The sequence below is a fragment of the Neopelma chrysocephalum genome, unplaced genomic scaffold (genome assembly GCF_003984885.1).
Source record: "Neopelma chrysocephalum unplaced genomic scaffold, ASM398488v2 Primary Assembly neopelma1_320, whole genome shotgun sequence".
In the NCBI taxonomy this organism is placed as follows: Eukaryota; Metazoa; Chordata; class Aves; order Passeriformes; family Pipridae; genus Neopelma; species Neopelma chrysocephalum.
This window is the reverse complement of record NW_020897983.1, coordinates 103245-120891: the sequence shown is the minus strand read 5'-3', so window position 1 is coordinate 120891 and position 17647 is coordinate 103245. Positions and strand designations below refer to the sequence as shown.

Here is a 17647-nt window from a genome sequence, read left to right as displayed (position 1 = left end):
CTAGAGGGGGTTTGTGTGGGGCAGACCCCCGGGGGACTGCGGGGGGGCCGGCGGGGAAGGCACCCGGGGTCGCGACGGGCGTGGGGGTCTTACTGAGGAGAGCCCGGGGGGCAGTGAGGTGGGACCCCGAGAAGGCGGGGGGCGTCTGGTGAGGGGGCACTGAGGAAGGCGGGGTGTTGTGGGGATGAAACTGTTGGGGTCCCGAGGGGGCTGAGGGGGCCCAGAGGGAGGATCGCGGGGAGGGGGTGGGGGAGCCTCTGGGGGGGCTGAGGTGGGACCCTGGGGCGAGAGGGGGTCCTGTGGGGGGCTCTGGGGATCGCGGGGAGAGGGGGCTTAGGGGGATGAGCCATTTGGGGGCCTGCGGTGGGGAGGAGATGCCATTTGGGGGGGGAGTCCTGTGTTTTCCCTGCGGAGGGGAAGGGGGCTTCAGCAGGGGGGAGACTAGTCAGGGATCGCTGATCTTTTCCCCCTGGAGCACCCACAGCCCCCGGGGCACGGTGCCAGCTGGTTTCTGTCCTGCAGGGTGCTGACCGAGGGGTGCAGTGAGACCCCCACCCATGGCCCACAGCGCCAAGCAGCCGCCCGCCGCCGTGCTGTAAGTGCCACCCTGCTCCCCCCTCCTCCTGTCACCCCATCCCCCTGTCCTGTGTCAGTGTCCCTGGGGAAAGAGTGGCAGAAGACCCCCCCCTTTGCAAACCTTGGGTGTGATCTGCATGTGCTGGGGAGGGGATTGTCCTGCTCTGCCCTGACCTGGGGCGGCCTCACCTCGAGTCCTGGGGGCTGTTTGGAGGCCACAATGTCAGAAGGATCTGAAGCTGTTGGATCTGAAGCTGTTGGAGAGTGTCCAAAGGAGGGACACAGAGATGGAGAAGGGTCTGGAGGGGAAGGGTCTGAGGAGCAGCTGAGGGCACTGGGCTGGTTCAGCTGGAGCAGAGGAGACTGAGGGGAGACTCCTCGGGGGCTGCAGCTCCTCCCGAGGGGAGGCGGAGGGGCAGGCGCTGAGCTCTGCTCTGGGACCAGGGACAGGAGCCAGGGAAGGGCTGGAGCTGTGCCAGGGGGGTTGGGATGGATCTCAGGGAAAGGTTCTTCCCCCAGAGGGTGCTGGGGCACTGCCCAGGCTCCCCAGGGCAGTGGGCACGGCCCCAAGGCTGCCAGAGCTCCAGGAGCGTTGGGACAACGCTCTGAGGGACAGGGTGGGATTGTTGGGGTGTCTGTGCAGGGCCAGGAGTTGGACTGGATGATCCCTGTGGGTCCCTTCCAGCTCATGAGATTCCAGGATTCTGTGACTCTAAGCATCTTGGGAGATCAGGACCAGTGTGGGTTGAATTCCCCTGGGATTTGTGCTGTCCTGAGCTGGCCTTGACCCTCCTGGCACAGATGGAGAAGTGCCTGGGAGGTGGATTCCAGAGGAAGAATCTTGCCTGAAATAACTTTACTTTTTAAAACATCCTTCAGCACGAGAGGAATCCAGATCACAGGAAAGGGGGGCAAGGATCTGTCTGGCCTTGGAGGGTGTTGATGTGTTCCTGGCTGGGCTGGATGATGCTGTGGGCATCATTGGGATGGAGCTCATAAAGCCCAAGGCTGGCAGGTCCCTGCACAGCCCTGGGGGGTTCTTTTCCCCCAGAAGGTGGGAGAAGAGGTGGTCTCACACCTTCCCGTGGGGTTTTGTGGGGTGCAGGGCAGTGGCTGAGCTCTGATCCCAGTGGGAGGAACTTGTGCTGGGCACCCACTGTATCCACGAGGACTGGTGCAGTGATGGGCAGTGTCCTGGGGACTCATGGAAGGGACCCCCCTAAATTAACTGCAAGGGTGGCTTGGACAGGTGATAAGTGGGTAGTAGTGGGTTGGGATCTCTGGGAAGTTTGGGTTTACTCCAGGTACATGATATGGCAAACACAAGGGGAATTCCAGGGTGGATCCTGAGCGGGTCAGGATCGCTGTGTCTTCTGATACACGTTGTCCTTGCTGGGGCTTGTGCTTGGCCCTGGGCTGGTTCCCAGGTCTGGGGACCTGGGTGGAACCCAAGCAGGCACTGATTGGTGACACTTTGGAGCCCTTTGTGGCTCCCCCAACATGGTGGGGACATTTCCAGCAGAGCAGGAGCTGCCTTGGGGTGTGAGTGGACAGGGGCTGTGGGACGGAGCCGGCTGGAGGAGGGACTGGGGGGCCCCGGGGTGATGCTGTGGCGGGACAGGGAGGCTCTGCCCAAGGCAGCTGCAGATCCCTAAAGCCACAGCAGTGATCTGGGGAGCGGGGCTGGAGCTGCTCGGGGTGTTGGGGTGGTGTCCCAGGCAGCAGGAACCTGCTGGGGCGGTTGTGGCCGGAGCGGGTTGGGCCAACGCCCTGCCCTCACCCTCTGCCTCCAGGGCTCCTTGGGTGTGGGTGATGCTTCCAGGTGGTGTTCCTGGAGCCAGGATCCAAACCCCTGCAGCTCCTTCTCCCTTGCAGAGGAGGATCAGCAGGTTCCTGCCCCTTGGGACTCCCCACCGAGGTGTGTCCCGGGCCCAGGTGACAGGCAGGGGCTGTCACTGACACGATGGCATCGCTCTTACCTGCCCCCAAGAGAAGCACTATCCCTCTTCCAAATGTCCCTGACAGGTCCCAGGGCTGCCACTGGACCTCAGGGCTGCTTTAGTGTGCCCAGGGCTGCCTTTCTCGGCCCCATCACTCCACCGTGGCCTCCCCTTACGGGAACAGGGGCTCCAGGCCCAGTGCCAGGTTTGGGACTGTTTGGGAGTTTGGGAGGATCTGGTGGGCACGAGTCTGTGGTGCCAGGGGATGTGTCACCGTTGGTCCCGGGGGTGTCCCAGCCCTCCCTGATGGTGCTCTCTGGCTGCAGACACGCCACGGGCAAGGCTCAGCATGGGAACTTTCTGGTGGCCATCAAGCAGGAGAAGGGAGAGTCGGCACGAGTGGGTGGTGAGAAGCCACACGGCGAGGAGGAGGTGAGCCCTGGTGCCCATGTCCCTGCCCACAGGGTTCGAGGTGTGGGGCTGTCCCTGTCCCTCCACTGGCCAATGGGCCGAGGAATCTCCCAGACCTTCCCCAGAGGGCCAGGGGGCTGGGGTGGCTCTGGGCCCTGCTCCCGTGTCCCGGTGGCACTGTGTGCTCTGACCCCTCTGTCTCTTCCCCCTGGGTGCCAGCCGGTGAAGAAGAGGGGCTGGCCCAAGGGCAAGAAGAGGAAGAAGATCCTCCCCAACGGCCCCAAAGCCCCCGTGACGGGCTACGTGCGCTTCCTGAACGAGCGGCGCGAGCAGATCCGCACCCAGCACCCCGACCTGCCCTTCCCGGAGATCACCAAGATGCTGGGAGCGGAGTGGAGCAAACTGCAGCTCTCGGAGAAGCAGGTATGGCCCCCCTGGGGGAGACCCCCAGGCTGGGGAGCTCCAGAGCCTGCAGCCCAAAGCCCTTGGCTCCCTGCAGGGCTGGAGCTGGTCCCAGTGCTGGGCTGGGAGGGGTTGGGAGCCTGGGGCTGGGCCGGGCTGAGGCCCCTCTGTGACCGCAGCGGTACCTGGATGAAGCGGAGCGGGAGAAGCAGCAGTACATGAAGGAGCTGCGGGAATACCAGCAGTCAGAGGCCTACAAGATGTGCACGGAGAAGATCCAGGAGAAAAAGATCAAAAAAGGTGTGTTGTGAGAGCAGGGGCTGCTGGGATCTGGCCAGGCACTGCCAGAGCCTTAGGGGATGGAGTCTGGCTGCCGGGGTGACTCCCTTTCTACCTTGCAGAGGATGCAGGTTCTGCAGCTGTGAACACCCTGCTCAACGGGCACAAGGTAAAGCCCCAGTTTGTCTGCCTGTGTGGGGGAACTAAGGCACTGCTGGGCTCAGTCCAGGGAGCTGGGCTGGCTGCACGGGTGGGTGGGCAGAGGGAGGCTCAGGGATGTGAATCCCAGGTTCCTGGAGTGGCAGGAGGCAGAGTGTAGCCATCCTCCCTCCCCACCTGCCTGGGCAGGGCCGCCCCTCACTCCCATCCTGGTGCCCCCCATCTGCCCAGCCCCAAGGGGTTGGGGTCCCCTCTGGGGCCCTCAGCCCTGCCTGAGCCCTCCCTCTCATCCCTCAGGCTGGCGAGTGCAGCGACACCTTCTCCACCTTCGATGTGCCCATCTTCACTGAGGAGTTCTTGGACCAAAACAAAGGTGAGGGGCTGCCAGATGCAGGCTATGGAAGGTCCCTGGAAAGGCTGGATGGAGGGACCAGCCTGGAGCCTGGGCATTGGTGGCACTGAGCCTCTTGGAAGAGCTGTGGCTTGGGGAAGGGATTGGGCTGAGGGATGGTCGGTGTCCATCCCGCTGACACGGCGCTGTCCTGGCAGCCCGGGAGGCTGAGCTGCGGCGCCTGCGCAAGATGAACACGGAGTTCGAGGAGCAGAACGCCATCCTGCAGAAGCACACGGAGAGCATGAACTGCGCCAAGGAGAAGCTGGAGCAGGAGCTGGCGCAGGAGGAGCGGCAGACCCTGGCCCTGCAGCAGCAGCTGCAGTCGGTGCGGCAGGCCCTGACCGCCAGCTTCTCCTCCCTGCCCATCCCCGGTGAGTTGGGGGCCGCCACGGGGCTCCCCGGTGCCAGGGCTTGGTGCCGGTGCAGTGGGGCAACGTGGGACCTGCCCTGGCTGCTGGAACCCCTGCCTGGGCAGAGGGGCACCGTAGGGCCTCCTCAGCTGTGGGGACATTGCTCAGGCTGAGTGGCACTGTGGGGTCCCCCATCCCAGGTGAAGGGGCACTGTGGGGCAGCGGGGCGGTGGCAAGTGCCCATCTGATGCTGGGCTGGGATCCTACAGGACTCGAGGGACTCCCTGGGGAGCCCAGGGATGTGACAGCCAGCTGGCTCCCCTGTCCTGGGGCAGGGCAGGCTGGGAGCCATCCTCTGGAGCCACACTCACAGCTGTGCCCCAAATTGGCCCAAATCCACATACTCCAGGATTTGTGCCGGTGCAGGCTCTGTCCCGCGACAGGAGATGGCACTGGCTGCTGAGGTCCCTTCCCCAGTCACCAGTACATGGTCAGGGCTGGGTGGGGACCTGCTCACCAGGCTGTCACCTCCCAGGCACCGGGGAGACCCCCACGCTGAGCACCCTGGACTTCTACATGGCCAAACTGCACAGTGCCATCGAGAGCAACCCCCTGCAGCACGAGCCGCTGGTGCTGCGCGTCAAGGAGATCCTGTCCCGGATCGCCAGGTGAGCACAGGGCTGGGAACACGGGGCAGGGGGTGATGGGAGGTGAGCAGGGAGGGATTGGACAGGAATGGGCTCAGAGCTGCTCGGGGGTGCTGTGGGAGAGGGAAGCCCCGTCCCTGAGTTCAGGGGGTACATTCAAAGACATGGAGCTGCTAGAGTGAGTCCAGAGGAGGCCATGGAGATGCTCCAAGGGCTGGAGCCCCTCTGCTCTGGAGCCAAGCTGGGAGAGCTGGGGGTGTTCACCTGGAGAAGAGAAGGCTCCAGGGAGACCTGAGAGCCCCTTGCAGGGCCTAAAGGGGCTCCAGGAGTGCTGGAGAGGGACTGGGGACAAGGGATGGAGGGACAGGACAAGGGGAATGGCTTCCCACTGCCAGAGGGCAGGGTGAGATGGGATATTGGGAAGGAATTTTTCCCTGTGAGGGTGGGGAGGCCCTAGCACAGGTTGCCCAGAGCAGCTGTGGCTGCCCCATCCCTGGAAGTGTCCCAGGCTAGGCTGGATGGGGCTTGGAGCAACCTGGGCTAGTGGAAGTTGTCCCTGCCCATGGCAGGGGGTGGAACGAGATGAGCTTTAATGTCCCTTCCAACCCAAACCATTCTGGGATTCTCAGCTGTGCTTTCCTCCCTCCTCAGTGAACACTTGTGAGAGGACCAGTCCCTCTGGAGCCTGGGGCTGGCTGGACCCTGTCCCTGTCCCTTGGAGCTCACGCAAGGGACAGTCTCTGCCGGGGGTCCGGCTGCTTCCCCCCCACCCCTCGCACCTTGCAGCGTGAGCCGGGACCCCCCAGCCCGGAGCGCCCGACCCTGCGGCTGCCCCGGCTCCAGAGACCTCGAGCTTTGGGGGAGAGGTGGGGACAGAGCTGAGAGCCCATCCAGGGTGGTGCTGGGTGAGGGGTCACTGGTGGTGTGAGCACCCCCCACTCTCCCATGAGGCCCCCAGCTCCGCCTTGCTCAACCAGGGGCTCCCCAAAGCCTGATGGGGAGGTGCTGGCGGGTTCTGGCCTGGAGTGAACCCAACTCTTCCAGGGTGACCTGGGGCTGTGGTGCTGGGGGGGCAGCAGGGGGTGACCAGGAGTTCCTGGGGAGGCAGTGAAGTGAACAGGAGTCCCTGGAGCTTGGCACTGCCTCCCAGCCCCAGACCAGCCTGGGAAACCCTTGGTCCCATCCCACAACGGGGCTGGGGGCAGCTCCTTCCCCCTGCCTCTGCCTTTATTTAATCGTCCCCATGGGTGCCTTTGGCCACTGTCCCTGTCACCTCACCTGGCTGCTCTTTCCCCCCACCTTTGGGACCAGACAGAGAGCTCCTGAAGGCAATAAACTGCCTCCTGCTGGAGGGGAGCTGGGGCAGACCCCTTCCTGCAGTGGGGACCCCTGGGCTGGAGGGAGCTGGGACTTACCCCTTCCCATGACAGGGAGCCTGGGGGAGCTGGGACTGACTCTCTCCCATGGTGGGGACCCCTGTGCCAGGGGAGCTGGGACTGACCCCTTCCCGCTGTGGGGACCCTGGGTGTGCTGCACTGGCTTTCAGCTCCTGCCCCCCACCCCCTGCCTGAGCCCCCCTGCTCTTGTGGGACCACTGTGCTGGCAGCCACATCTGGCCGTGCTGTGCCGGGGTCGGTGTCCCCGGGGCTGCCTGTCACTAATCTCAGACTGTGTAATTAGAGAGTGTCTTATTTTCTTACTTAGCACTATGTGGGCCTGGCCCTGGCTCTAATGGGGGGCTGGGGTGCTTCCCCCCCCTCACCTGCCAGGCCTGTGCTCTGTAGCTGCATCTCTGGTTTGCCATCTCCTGGTGCCGCTGGGCTTGGGCTGGAGATGGGAGCAAATAAACGTGGGAGAAAACCACTCTGGTCTCTGTGTGTTCGTGCTCGGAGGGGACTCTGGATCTGATCCTGGATCTATTCCCAGAGGTGCTGCAGTAGGTCAATGCCCAGCCAGGGAGGGTGTGATGGCAGCGGCTCTGCTCTCCCACCTCCAGCCTGTCCCGGGCCCTTCTTACGTGGCAGAGCTCACCCGATCCCCGCGGGTGACCTGCCCCCCCAGCTCAGGTTCCCGGGCGCGGGGATCACCTTACGGCCGGCAGGGAGCCAGCCCCATCCATAATTCAGCGGTGCCGCCGGGATGCAGCGGGCGGGCAGGCACGGCCGGCAGCCCCCCGAGGGGGGCCCCATGGAGAACGGCGTGGGGCAGGAGCCGGGGACCCCCGAGCCTCCCCCCGCCGAGGCCCCCGCGGCCCCCCGGGCCCCCCGCGCCCGGCCCAGGCTGGTGTTCCACACGCAGCTGGCCCACGGCAGCCCCACGGGGCGCATCGAGGGCTTCACCAACGTCAAGGAGCTCTACGCCAAAATCGCCGAGGTCTTCGACATCTCGCCCACCGAGGTGAGGGGCTGCGGCACCCGGGGAGGGGGCTTTGTGCCCGAGGGGGGACACCAGCCCTGAAGCACTGGCTGTGGCCTGTGCTCCCACAAGTCCCCGACTGCTTGTAAATGCAGTCCCCAGAATGTCCTGGAAAAGAATGCTTTAGTCTCTGGTCTCTATTGGCTCCTCTGGGGAGGGACTGGGGGGGTCTTGCCTCAGTTTCCCCCCTGCAAGTGGGCAGGGAGCCGGTGCTGCCTGTTCCCTGGCTGATTCCCGCTGCCTGGCACTGTGGGAAGGTGCGTGGGGATGGGGCAGTGTGGGGTTCTCAGGCAGGCTGGGGGTCTCTGGACCCTGCTGCTCTAGCAGTGCCCTGACTGGACGCTGCCATGGCTGATTCCTGCCCTGGGCCCCAACACCGACACCCCCTGCCCTGCTGGGCCATCGCCAACCCCTGCTGATGGGGTTCCCCGGGGCAGATCCTCTTCTGCACGCTCAACACACACAAAGTGGACATGCAGAAGCTGCTGGGGGGGCAGATCGGCCTTGAGGATTTCATCTTTGCCCACGTCCGGGGCGAGACCAAGGAGGTGGAGGTGACCAAGACAGAGGACGCGCTTGGCCTCACCATCACGGACAACGGGGCTGGCTACGCCTTCATCAAGGTGAACCCCCCGGGGGGCTGGGCTGGGCCCAGAGCAGCCCTGGGGGCTGTGGCCCTGTGGGTGACATCCCTGCTGCACCCCCTCCCTGCGACCAGGCTCCTCCCTGACTCCCCTCTGGGTCCACCCTGGTCCTGGGGGTCTCCCCTCCCGTGGGGAAATTTGGGGTCACCCTCCCTACCTGACCCAACTACTAAAGGCCATGGGATCACAGAGGTGTTTGTGTGGTGGGTGGAATGGGGAATGTGTCTGTCTGTCCCACTGTGCCACCTTGTTGCTGTGTGTCCCTGTCCCCCCACCCCCAGAGGATCAAGGAGGGGAGCATCATCAACCGGCTGCAGACGGTGTGTGTGGGGGACAGCATCGAGGCCATCAACGACCACACCATCGTGGGCTGCCGGCACTACGAAGTCGCCCGGATGCTGCGGGAGCTGCCGCGGGCCCAGCCCTTCACCCTCCGCCTGGTCCAGCCCAAAAAGGCCTTCGGTCAGTCGGGGGCTCCCCCTGCTCCAGCGCTGGGGACTAGGGAAACCTTGGAATTGTCCCCAGCCCCTGTGGCCCTGCAGCCCCCTCCCCAGGGGCCAAGTGCCTTGCAGGATCCACCCCTAACCTGCACCCCTACTCTTTGTGTACCCCGGGGCACCCCTCCATTGCACCTATGTAGGCACTCTTCGGGGGGTCCCCACACCTGCTCATACTCCCTGTGGGCACTCCCATTCCTCTGTGTGCCCTGTCCTGGGCATCCATGAACACCCCGTAACCACGAACATCCCTGCTCTGTACCCCTGGGTGTCCCCCCCACACCACCCCTGTCCCACACATAGCTCACCCTGCAGTGCCCCCCGGGGGGCTGAGGAGTGGCAGAGATGGGCTGGGGATGCCAGGCCCTGCCTTGGCCCTCACCCCACCTCTCCCCCCGCGCTGGGGCACAGACATGATCGGGCAGCGGACGCGGAGCAGCAAATCCCCGGGCGAAGGCAGAGTGGCCACTGGGAAGGAAACGCTGCGGCTGCGGACACAGGGCCCGGCCGTGCTGGAGGAGGGGGTAAGACCCGCCCTGAGCCCCCACCCTGACCCACAGCTGCTCACACCGTGCTGAGGTGGGGACGAGCATCCCCCCACCCCTGGGTGCCCCCTCTGCTGCCCACGCCCGCAGTGCCCCCCGGCACGGCTCGGTGGGAGCAGGGGGTGCCCAGCACTCACCCCCCGGGTCCCCCAGCCCAGCCCCTCCGAGGAAGAAGCTGCTCGCCGGGTGGACGATCTGCTGGAGAGTTACATGGGCATCCGCGACAGCGAGCTGGGTGAGCTGGGGGGGGGCCTGGACCCTGACTCGGACCTGCCCTTGACCCGCCCTCTGGCCTGGACCCTGCCCCAGCTCAGCCCCAACCCAGCCCCTGCCCCTTTCCCAGCTCCTGCAAAGGTCCTTCCCTAGTTCCAGCCCCTGCCCCTTCCCCAGCTCCGGCCGCTGATCTGTCCCTTCTCTCCCCCAGCCTCGACGATGGTGGAGGCGGCCAAGGGCAGCCCCGGCGCGGCCCAACTCGCCCGCGGGCTGGACTCGGTGCTGGGCGAGTTTGCCTTCCCCCCGGAGTTCGTGGCCGAGGTGTGGGCGGCCGTTTGTCACCCCAAGGGGGGGCAGGAGTAGCTGGAGGGGGGGCAGTGCCCTCCTCATGTCCCCACCCCGTCCCCAGCCCACCTGGGGCTGGCAGCGCTGGTGGGGGTCCCCATCCTGTGCCCCGCACCCTCCCGAGTGCACTCAGGTCTGTCCCCTGGGCTGGGGGGGCAGCAGGGCACCCAGCCCACCCACCCACCTCCCCGAGAACCCCCAAAGCGCGGTGGGCAGCGGCTGTGGGTCATTAAAGCAGAGGCTGGAGGAGAAGGGCTGTTGCTGTGGTTGTCAGCCCCCACCCCAGTGTCCCCCCCCGGGCGTTCACCCCCAGCGAGCACCGAGAGCTGCACGAGCTGTGCTTTATTGGGGAGGGGGGAGCGGCCCTGTGCCCCCTGCCAGGGCTCGGGGAGGGGACGGGGGGGAAGCATGTAGAGCCCCTGGATGCGGGTGATGGGGACCCACGGAGGGGGCGGGATGGGGGGCCGGCCGTGTCCCCCCGGCCCGGGGTCGCTACTGCAGGACGGAGCCGGCGGTGAGTTTGCGGCGCAGGGAGGGGGTGAGGGACACGATGGAGGGCCGGGGGCGCAGCCGGGGGTACACGCGGTGCAGCACCGCCCGCCGGAACAGGATGTACACCCAGGGGTCCAGGATCTGGTTCCAGGTGACCATGCGGATGTAGATGAGCAGCATCTCCTGCGTGTCCGTGGGCAGCTCCTGTGCCCGCCCGCCGGGCAGGCGCTGCAGCGCCGACTGCACGATGAAGATCTGGGGGAGGGAAAGGGGAAAAGCGTCACTGGGGGGTCTGTGAGCTGCGTGGAGGTGGGGGGAATGATGAGGGTCCAGGCACTGAGCCCCTTGGAGGGGGGTCCCAGGCCGGTTTGGGCACCGGGGAGCACCTGCTCTGCCCGCAGGCAGTGCTGAGCCTCAGAGCCCATAACCCAAGGGCCAACCTGGAGTGCAGAGAGGTGGCACAGGGGGATGCTGAGACACGGGGGGGGCTCACCGAGGGGACACCCCCAGACCTAGGGCCTCACCAGCAGGAACATGGCAGGGACACCCTGAGACCTTGGACCTCACTGGGAAGAGCAGGGGGACACCCCAAGACCCAGGAGGGACATGGAGGAGGGTGGAGGGGGGACACACACCAAGGCTGAGGCCCCACAAGGAGGAGCAGGGGGGACACCAAGAGACCCAGGAGGGACATGGAGGAACGGTGACGGGGGGGGGCATCAGGTCAGGGGCCTCACCAGGAGGGGCATCCAGCAGATGGTTGCGATGATCATGATGCCCACGAGCTGCACCATCATCTCCACCTCGCTGTCGCGGCGCCGCTGCACCGACTCACGGTCGTGGTAGACGCGGCAGAGCGTGACCACGCTGATGGTGTTGAGGATGAAGGAGAGCAGCACCGACAGGATGCCCAGCAGAGCGAAGAGCAGGCAGAAGATGATGTCGCCGGTGTCGGGCAGGAGGGTGAGGAAGCACCAGGAGCCGGGGAACTGCAGGGTGTACCGGCCCAGCCCCAGCACCGGCAGCAGCCCCAGCAGGCAGGAGAAGCCCCACACCAGCCCCACCATGGCCCAGGCACGGCGCTTGGAGATGCTGGTGGAGCGGGAGAAGGGGCGGTTGATGCCCAGGAACCGCTCCCCGGCCATGGTGGCCCCCAGCAGCAGCGGGCACTGCCCGAAGAACACCATGGAGAAGCCGAGGAAGTTGCAGAGGTGGCAGTCGGGGTCCACCTCGGCCCAGGGGAACTTGATGAAGTGGTAGGGGATGATGACCGAGGCTGTCACCAGCAGCCCCATGAAGTCCGTGACCACCAGCCCGCAGAGGAAGACGAGGAAGGAGGAGCGGGCGTGGCTGGAGAGCTTGCGGGAGGAGCTGAGCAGGACGCAGAGGGCGAAGAGGTTGGAGCAGAGGCCGATGAGGCCGAAGGCCGTGGAGAACCAGGGTGAGGCGATGCTGTTCCGCGCGTTGGCGCGGCCGTCGCTGGCGTTGAACACCCCAAAACACGAGTGTGCCGGCCCAGCCACGCTGCTGTTGGGGGGCTCCATACCCCCCACCCCCTCACGCTCCTTCTGGAAGCTTCAGGCACCCTCCTGGCTCGGCTCCATGGCCTGTGACCCCCACTGCCAGCACTGAGCCCGCCTTGCCCTGCAGGGAGAAATGAGGGGGTTTAGGGCTGTTCCCCATCACCCACCCTGAGCCTGCAGATGTGGGGGCCCCCCAGGGCCGTGGAGGGGGATGCCCTGCTGGAAGCCCAGCCCATGGAGGGGGTCACAGACCCCAGCTCGCGCTGGCTCCAGGCGCAGCCGGGGTGGGTGCTGAGGGCCCGGCCCTGCAGCTGCCGGGATTAACCGTCCTGGGCCACGAGCCACGTGGAGCTGCAGCCACGAGGCCGGATCCCAGCACGGCCCAACACGGGCAGCTTGGCTCACTCCTACTCTTGGGGGGACACAGCCTGACACCCCGGGACGTTTGCCCTCTGTCACAGTGCAGGGACCCGCTCTCAAGGATGCAGGCACGGGGTGGCTGCCCTGGGGCATGATCCTGACACTCCCCCGTCCCTGTGCTGTACTCCTGGCTCAGTGGGGAGAAGCCTCATCCCTGTAGTGTGGGGGGAAAACTGAGGCACAGGTTGGGACATCCATGTCTGGAGCTGTGTGCTGCAACCCTGGCACTGTGGCCAACCCACAGCCAGTGTGGGTGACATCCCTGCGCTGCTCCCCTGGACCCCCCTCACTGGGAGCCGAGGGTTTGTCACCGGAATGGTGACAGAGAGCACATGAACTGTGGCTGTGGGCAGCCTGGTCAGTGCCACTGTGCCTCACTGGGCAGTGACCCGGGGCCAGGAAGCCTCTGGCAGCTGGGAATCATGGAATCACGGAATATCCTGAGTTGGAACGGACCCACAAGGATCATCGAGTCCAGCTCCTGGCCCTGCACAGGCTTCCACTACTAATTAGTCCAGGCTGCAAATGGGATGATGTGGGACAGAGCAGAGACATGGCAACTGTAGGGACTGGACACCCTGGGGACATAATCCCTTGCAGGGAGCACACCCCTCCTCTCCTCCTGGGACCCATTTCTCCAGGCTGTGGATGTTCTTGTCACCCCGCCCGCCCCATCCCACTCCCTGGCTGGCGCAGTCCTCAGCCCAGTGGCCCCAGTGGGATGCCCAGCTGTATCCCAACCATCCGCCCCTGCAAAGCCCCCACTGCAGAGCCCTCCAGTTCTGGGATCCTGGCAACCTTGCTTCCCCCTTGTGCAGGGTGGAACTTGCCACCTGTCCCCTGTCCCCAGGTCAAACCTCAAACTGGCCCTGATCGGGGCCAAACCAGGCGTTTGGTCCATCACCCCACCCTGCTCTGTGTCCCCATGTCCTGGGTGATCCCTGCGCCGTGTCCCACAGCCAGACACCCCTCACCACCCCCGTCCCCAGCCCCTGGTTGGAGGGCTGGGAGCCACGGCACACACCCGAGGCACGCGCCGATCCCACAGCCCAGGGGCTGGGACGGGGCCAGGCATTGCAACATCTTCCTCTGGGGCCTCACCCAGGCGGGACGTGGGGCTGAGGGTGCTGGCACCCACCCAGCCCCACCTGTGCCCAGCTGTGCTGTGGGTGCTGCAGCCCTGGGGAGCGGGGAAGGGGCTCAGGGTGGCAGCGGGGGCTTGTCCCCATCCCCGTCCCATCCCGGTGCAGGGGGCTGGCAGATCACAGCAGTGATTCACTGCGAGGATGGGCCTGGCTTTTTCCATGAGCCAAGAGCCAAAACTTGCTGCTGTTTGTTCTCGCTGGTCCCTGAGGGATGTCCGTGGTGGCTCCAGAAGTGTCTGGGCCCTCCAGATCACGGTCAGGCCTTGGTGTGACATTCCAGATCCCTGAGGAGTCACCAGCCTTTCCCATGTCCTCTGGGAGGTGACAAATTCCCCCCTGCCCAACAGCGGTGCCACGTGGGTGCCTGGCATGGTGGTCCCACTCCTGCTGCCCCTTGCCATGTGCCTGCTCACACTCTTGGGGTGCGCTTGGGGTGCTGTCCCCAAGTGTGTCCCCCCTGCCCCAGAGCACACCCTCTGCTCCCTGAGGGTCGATGCTGCCCTGCAGCCCCTGAGAGCCCCCAGAGACTCAGAGCCATGGGATGCTCTTGGCTGCCCACTGACTCCCTGTGGTAGGATCTGACCCCTCCCCACAGTGTCCAGCATGGGGGTCTCCCTGTGGTGGTACCATGGCTGGGCAAGGCACCACAAGGCCCAGAAGCTCCAAACCAACCATCACCCATGGCCCCTCCCTGTCCTTCCTCCCCCTCCTGCCCCGTCACAATCACAACTCGGCCCCTCACCCACCGCCCAGTGCAGCCAGGCCAGGGACCCCAAGGGCAGGGGGGACCCTGGGGTGGGCTTGGGGGCCGAGCAGCTGGGCCCCCCTGCTCAGAACTGCCTCAGCCGGGCACTGACTGCACTTAGAGGGAATCAAATATTAACGAGGGGCCACTTAACAGCCGCAGGGCCGGGAGAGAGGGAGCCCCGGCAGTGCCAGAGCAAACCAGCGGCATCTCCGGGAAAGGGATCATGCAGGGGCGGGGGGAGTCCTCTCTCACCCTCTCCCCCCATCACGAGCAGCACTCAGGTTTGGGGTTCTGGACCTGGCAAAACCCTTCCAGAGAGATCTCATGGGAACAAGGGTTTTGCGAGGGGTGCTGGGGTAAAATCCCCGTGGAGAGGAGCTGTACCCGAAATGTGCTGCTGGAGCTGCAAGGCACTGGCAGGAGCAAGGGAGGGGGGGCTGGTGCAGGCACTAATGGGGTTCCTGGCACCGCCTGAGGCCGAGGGTTGATGTTCTGCTGCAGCTGCACCATGGCTGCCCTGCCTCCACTGGGCACTGCTTCCTGCCCTGGCCACATCCGAGGGAAAGGCAAGAGGCTGTTGGGGAGCAGGAGGCTGCTCCTTATCTGCTCCTGCCCCAGCCCATTCCTTCCCCAGGCTTCCTCAGGCAGGACTGGGCACGGGGCTTGCAGGATCAGGCCAGGGTGGGGAACTGGGAGGGGAGTTTGCTGGGCAGTGGGGCACAGACACCTGCAAAGAGACCCCCAAACCAGGCAGCAGTGACTCCCCACACACCCCATGTGCACCCTCAGCCTGGGCTCTGCTACTGGACTTGGGGCTTGGCCTCAGGGCAGCCCTGCAGAAGGTGCTGCAGGACATTTGCCTTTTTCCCTTGTGTGGCCACTCCCTCCTCTCTGTTTGGACCTCTCCAGGACAAGGACTTTCCCTCCACAGCCTGATGTCCCTGGTGCAGGTGGTCCCGTGGTTGCGAGGGATGGACGTGGTCCCACTGCCACCCACCCCCCAGGCTGAGGCTCTGGGGGCAGAAGATCAGCTCCAGGTCATCAGCTGGGACAGGAAAGGCCATGGCCACACCACAGGAACGGGGACCTGGCAGGGCCCCAGTGTCCCTCCTTGGACCCACAGTCATCACAGGGACCTGCTGCTGGGGGAGCTGCCCCTGCCTGGCCTGGAGCAGGGACATCCCCGGGACACTCAGGACAGAGGACATTCCTGGGAAGCAGTGACACACAGGGTGGTTCCTGCCAGGCACAGTGCTGTCCTTTCCTGTCCCTGCTGTGGCCCGGGGCAGAGGTCCCGAACCTCCGGGCTGGCTTGGAGACAACTGGCACCATCCCCATCCCAACCTCCAGGGCCCCGGAGCCGGGCAGGGGTGGCTGGGGGTTCACCCTGGGTGCCCTTGGGTGCAGGAGCCGGGGTTCGGCAGCCTTGGGGGTGCCGGCGCCAGGGCCCCCCGCCCCGCGGCTGCCCCCGCCCGCAGCATCGCGGCATCTCGAGGGCGTCAAGGCCGCTGGGCTGCCCACCCCGGCCGCCCGAAATAGCCCTTTCCTTTCCCGGCCCTTTCCCGGTCCTTTGCTGACTCTTTCCCGGCTCTTCCCCGACATGAGGTCGGGCGGGGGCGGCCGTGGGGGACCCGTCCCGACAGGGGAGCCCCAAAAGCAAATCCTGGTGCCGAGGGGAAGCCCGGGACGTGCCCGCCGCGGACCCCCGGCCCCGGGGACAGACAGACAGCGGGGGACACCACGTCTCCGTCCCCCCCGTGGGGTCTCCACTTCCCTTTCCCCGAAACGCACCCGATCCTCGGGTCTGTGTGTGAACTGGGCGGATGAGCCGAACGCGAGTGTCCGGAGAGTCCCGAGAGAGCCGAAAGCCCCGCACAGCCCCACGGGGCCCGCACAGCCTCTCCGTCCGTCCGTCCCAGCCCTGCGGTCTGTCCACCCATCCCAGTCTCTGTCCATCCATCCCAGTCTCTCTGTCCGTCCATCCCAGACTTCTGGACTCTTTGTTCTCCTCAGCCTCCCCACCCCCGCATCCCTCGCCCCCCTCCAGCGCTCTCCTCCCCGCACAGACCCGGGCCCTACCTCGCTGTCGGCGGGATCCACCCGGCTCGGCTCAGCTCGACTCGGCTCAGCTCAGCCCGGCTGGGCTCAGCCCCGGGGGAGGCGGGGGAAGGGCCGGGCTCGCCGCTCCCCCCGGAACCGGCCCCGTCCCTCTCCGCCCCCTCCCCGCTCAGGACGGGGCTCCCTCCGGGCGGGGGTCGCGCCCCCGCCCCATCGCCCCCGCAGTTTCCCCTGGCGCAGCCCCCCCGTGACGGTGCCCAAAGACCCCCGGGCGGCGGCCGCAGCACCCGCGGCTGGTCCGAGTCGGGGCCGGACCCGCCCCGTCACTCCCTTGTTTACCCGAGTGGGTCCCTGTCCGGGCGGGGGGGGGGATCCGGCCGTGCCGGCCCCTCAGCAGCGGGGTCCCACAGAGAGGGGGGTCCCCACCGAGCCCCGCAGAGCGGCCCTGGGACCCGGGAAGGGGGGATGTCGGATGACCGGAGTCCCCGCAGCGTCCCTGGGTGCCCCCGCAGCGTCCCTGGGTGCCCCCGCAGCCCCGGGCAGGGTTCGCACCCCGGAGGTTTTCCCAGCTCGAGGTGTCGCTGCGCGGCCAAAGTCGCGGCCAGTCAGTGGCACGTCCCCAGGCACTGTCCCCTCCCGCGGTCTCAGGACGCGACAGTCTCCGCTGCTGCTCCTCGTGCTCCGCCGCGGAGGGCAGAGCCCGGCTGCGGCCCCCGCGGCTCCATCAGCTCCGGAGCGCTGGGAGCGCCTGAGCCCGCGGGGGACGCGGGGACATCCCGAGCGCGCAGCATCCCGCCAAGGCCAGCGAGGCCGGGGCGGTGGTGGCCGGGCAGGAGATTTTCCTGCCGCTGGCTCGGCACTGAGGGGCTGCAGACCCCCATCATCCCGCCGTGCCTTGGCTTAGAGCAAGGACTGGCACTGCGAAAGCCCGGGCAGAGGGCAGGGCCAGCCCGCAGAACTGGGTCGCGGCGAGGATCATGCGCCGGGGGCAGGAACGAAACCCGCAGGGCTCAGCAGCCGCTGCCGTGCCCGGGCCAGGCCGGGGTGTGCCGGGTGTGCCCGGGAGCAGCTGCGCTCACAGAGATGTGGGCACGGGAGGGGAGGCTCCACCAGCTGCCACCCCCCGGCCGAGCTGCTGTGCCCCCCAAAACCAGCTCAGGGCTGTGCCAAACCACGAGGCAGCTCCCCGTGAAATGGAGGGGAGATGCAGACACGAGCACTGAGAGCCGTCAGGGCAGGGAAAAGCCATCAGAGGGGCTTCAGCCGGATCCAGCCCCTGATCCAGCGTGTGCCCAGCAGCCGCAGCAGCTCTGGGGGCTCCTGTGCCCAGTCAGTGGCTCCATCCAGGGCCTGGAGTCAGAGGCACAGGGAAACGCAGTGCCTGGGAGGGAATGTGGACCATGTTCAGGCTGGGGACACTGTGGGATGTTTTGGGGGGAAGTTC

The 17647-nt window shown here is 66.2% G+C and overlaps 3 protein-coding genes across 3 annotated transcripts; 2 read left to right on the top strand and 1 right to left on the bottom strand.

Moving 5' to 3' along the window:
* The first annotated feature begins 415 nt into the window (after positions 1 to 415).
* Positions 416 to 7021, top strand: HMG20B (high mobility group 20B). The gene is made up of 9 exons (XM_027705172.1): positions 416 to 595; positions 2843 to 2948; positions 3147 to 3350; positions 3509 to 3629; positions 3731 to 3777; positions 4065 to 4140; positions 4317 to 4532; positions 5047 to 5179; positions 5810 to 7021. The coding sequence occupies exons 1-9, from the start codon at positions 558 to 560 to the stop codon at positions 5820 to 5822; spliced, it is 954 nt and encodes a 317-aa protein (XP_027560973.1). The 5' UTR covers positions 416 to 557; the 3' UTR covers positions 5823 to 7021.
* Positions 7022 to 7297: 276 nt separating this feature from the next.
* GIPC3 (GIPC PDZ domain containing family member 3) lies at positions 7298 to 9835 on the top strand. The gene is made up of 6 exons (XM_027705149.1): positions 7298 to 7555; positions 8011 to 8196; positions 8499 to 8679; positions 9126 to 9238; positions 9413 to 9494; positions 9684 to 9835. The coding sequence occupies exons 1-6, from the start codon at positions 7298 to 7300 to the stop codon at positions 9833 to 9835; spliced, it is 972 nt and encodes a 323-aa protein (XP_027560950.1).
* A 400-nt stretch (positions 9836 to 10235) lies between these two features.
* On the bottom strand, positions 10236 to 16289 carry TBXA2R (thromboxane A2 receptor). The gene is made up of 3 exons (XM_027705153.1): positions 16225 to 16289; positions 11047 to 11953; positions 10236 to 10564 (listed from the first exon to the last, which is right to left on the bottom strand). The coding sequence occupies exons 2-3, from the start codon at positions 11851 to 11853 to the stop codon at positions 10310 to 10312; spliced, it is 1062 nt and encodes a 353-aa protein (XP_027560954.1). The 5' UTR covers positions 11854 to 11953; positions 16225 to 16289; the 3' UTR covers positions 10236 to 10309.
* Positions 16290 to 17647: the final 1358 nt, after the last annotated feature.

Bases quoted from the DNA above. Each gene is read 5' to 3' on its own strand.
- HMG20B (XM_027705172.1), top strand. From the start codon at position 558: ATGGCCCACAGCGCCAAGCAGCCGCCCGCCGCCGTGCT. The intron at 3,351-3,508 runs GTATGGCCCCCC...CTGTGACCGCAG, and splicing joins TGCAGCTCTCGGAGAAGCAG to CGGTACCTGGATGAAGCGGA. The intron at 3,778-4,064 runs GTAAAGCCCCAG...CTCATCCCTCAG, and splicing joins CCCTGCTCAACGGGCACAAG to GCTGGCGAGTGCAGCGACAC.
- GIPC3 (XM_027705149.1), top strand. From the start codon at position 7,298: ATGCAGCGGGCGGGCAGGCACGGCCGGCAGCCCCCCGAGGGGGGCCCC. The intron at 7,556-8,010 runs GTGAGGGGCTGC...TCCCCGGGGCAG, and splicing joins TCGACATCTCGCCCACCGAG to ATCCTCTTCTGCACGCTCAA. The intron at 9,239-9,412 runs GTAAGACCCGCC...CGGGTCCCCCAG, and splicing joins CGGCCGTGCTGGAGGAGGGG to CCCAGCCCCTCCGAGGAAGA.
- TBXA2R (XM_027705153.1), bottom strand. From the start codon at position 11,853: ATGGAGCCCCCCAACAGCAGCGTGGCTGGGCCGGCACACTCGTGTTTT. The intron at 10,565-11,046 runs GTGAGGCCCCTG...TCCCTCCCCCAG, and splicing joins TCTGCTGGATGCCCCTCCTG to ATCTTCATCGTGCAGTCGGC.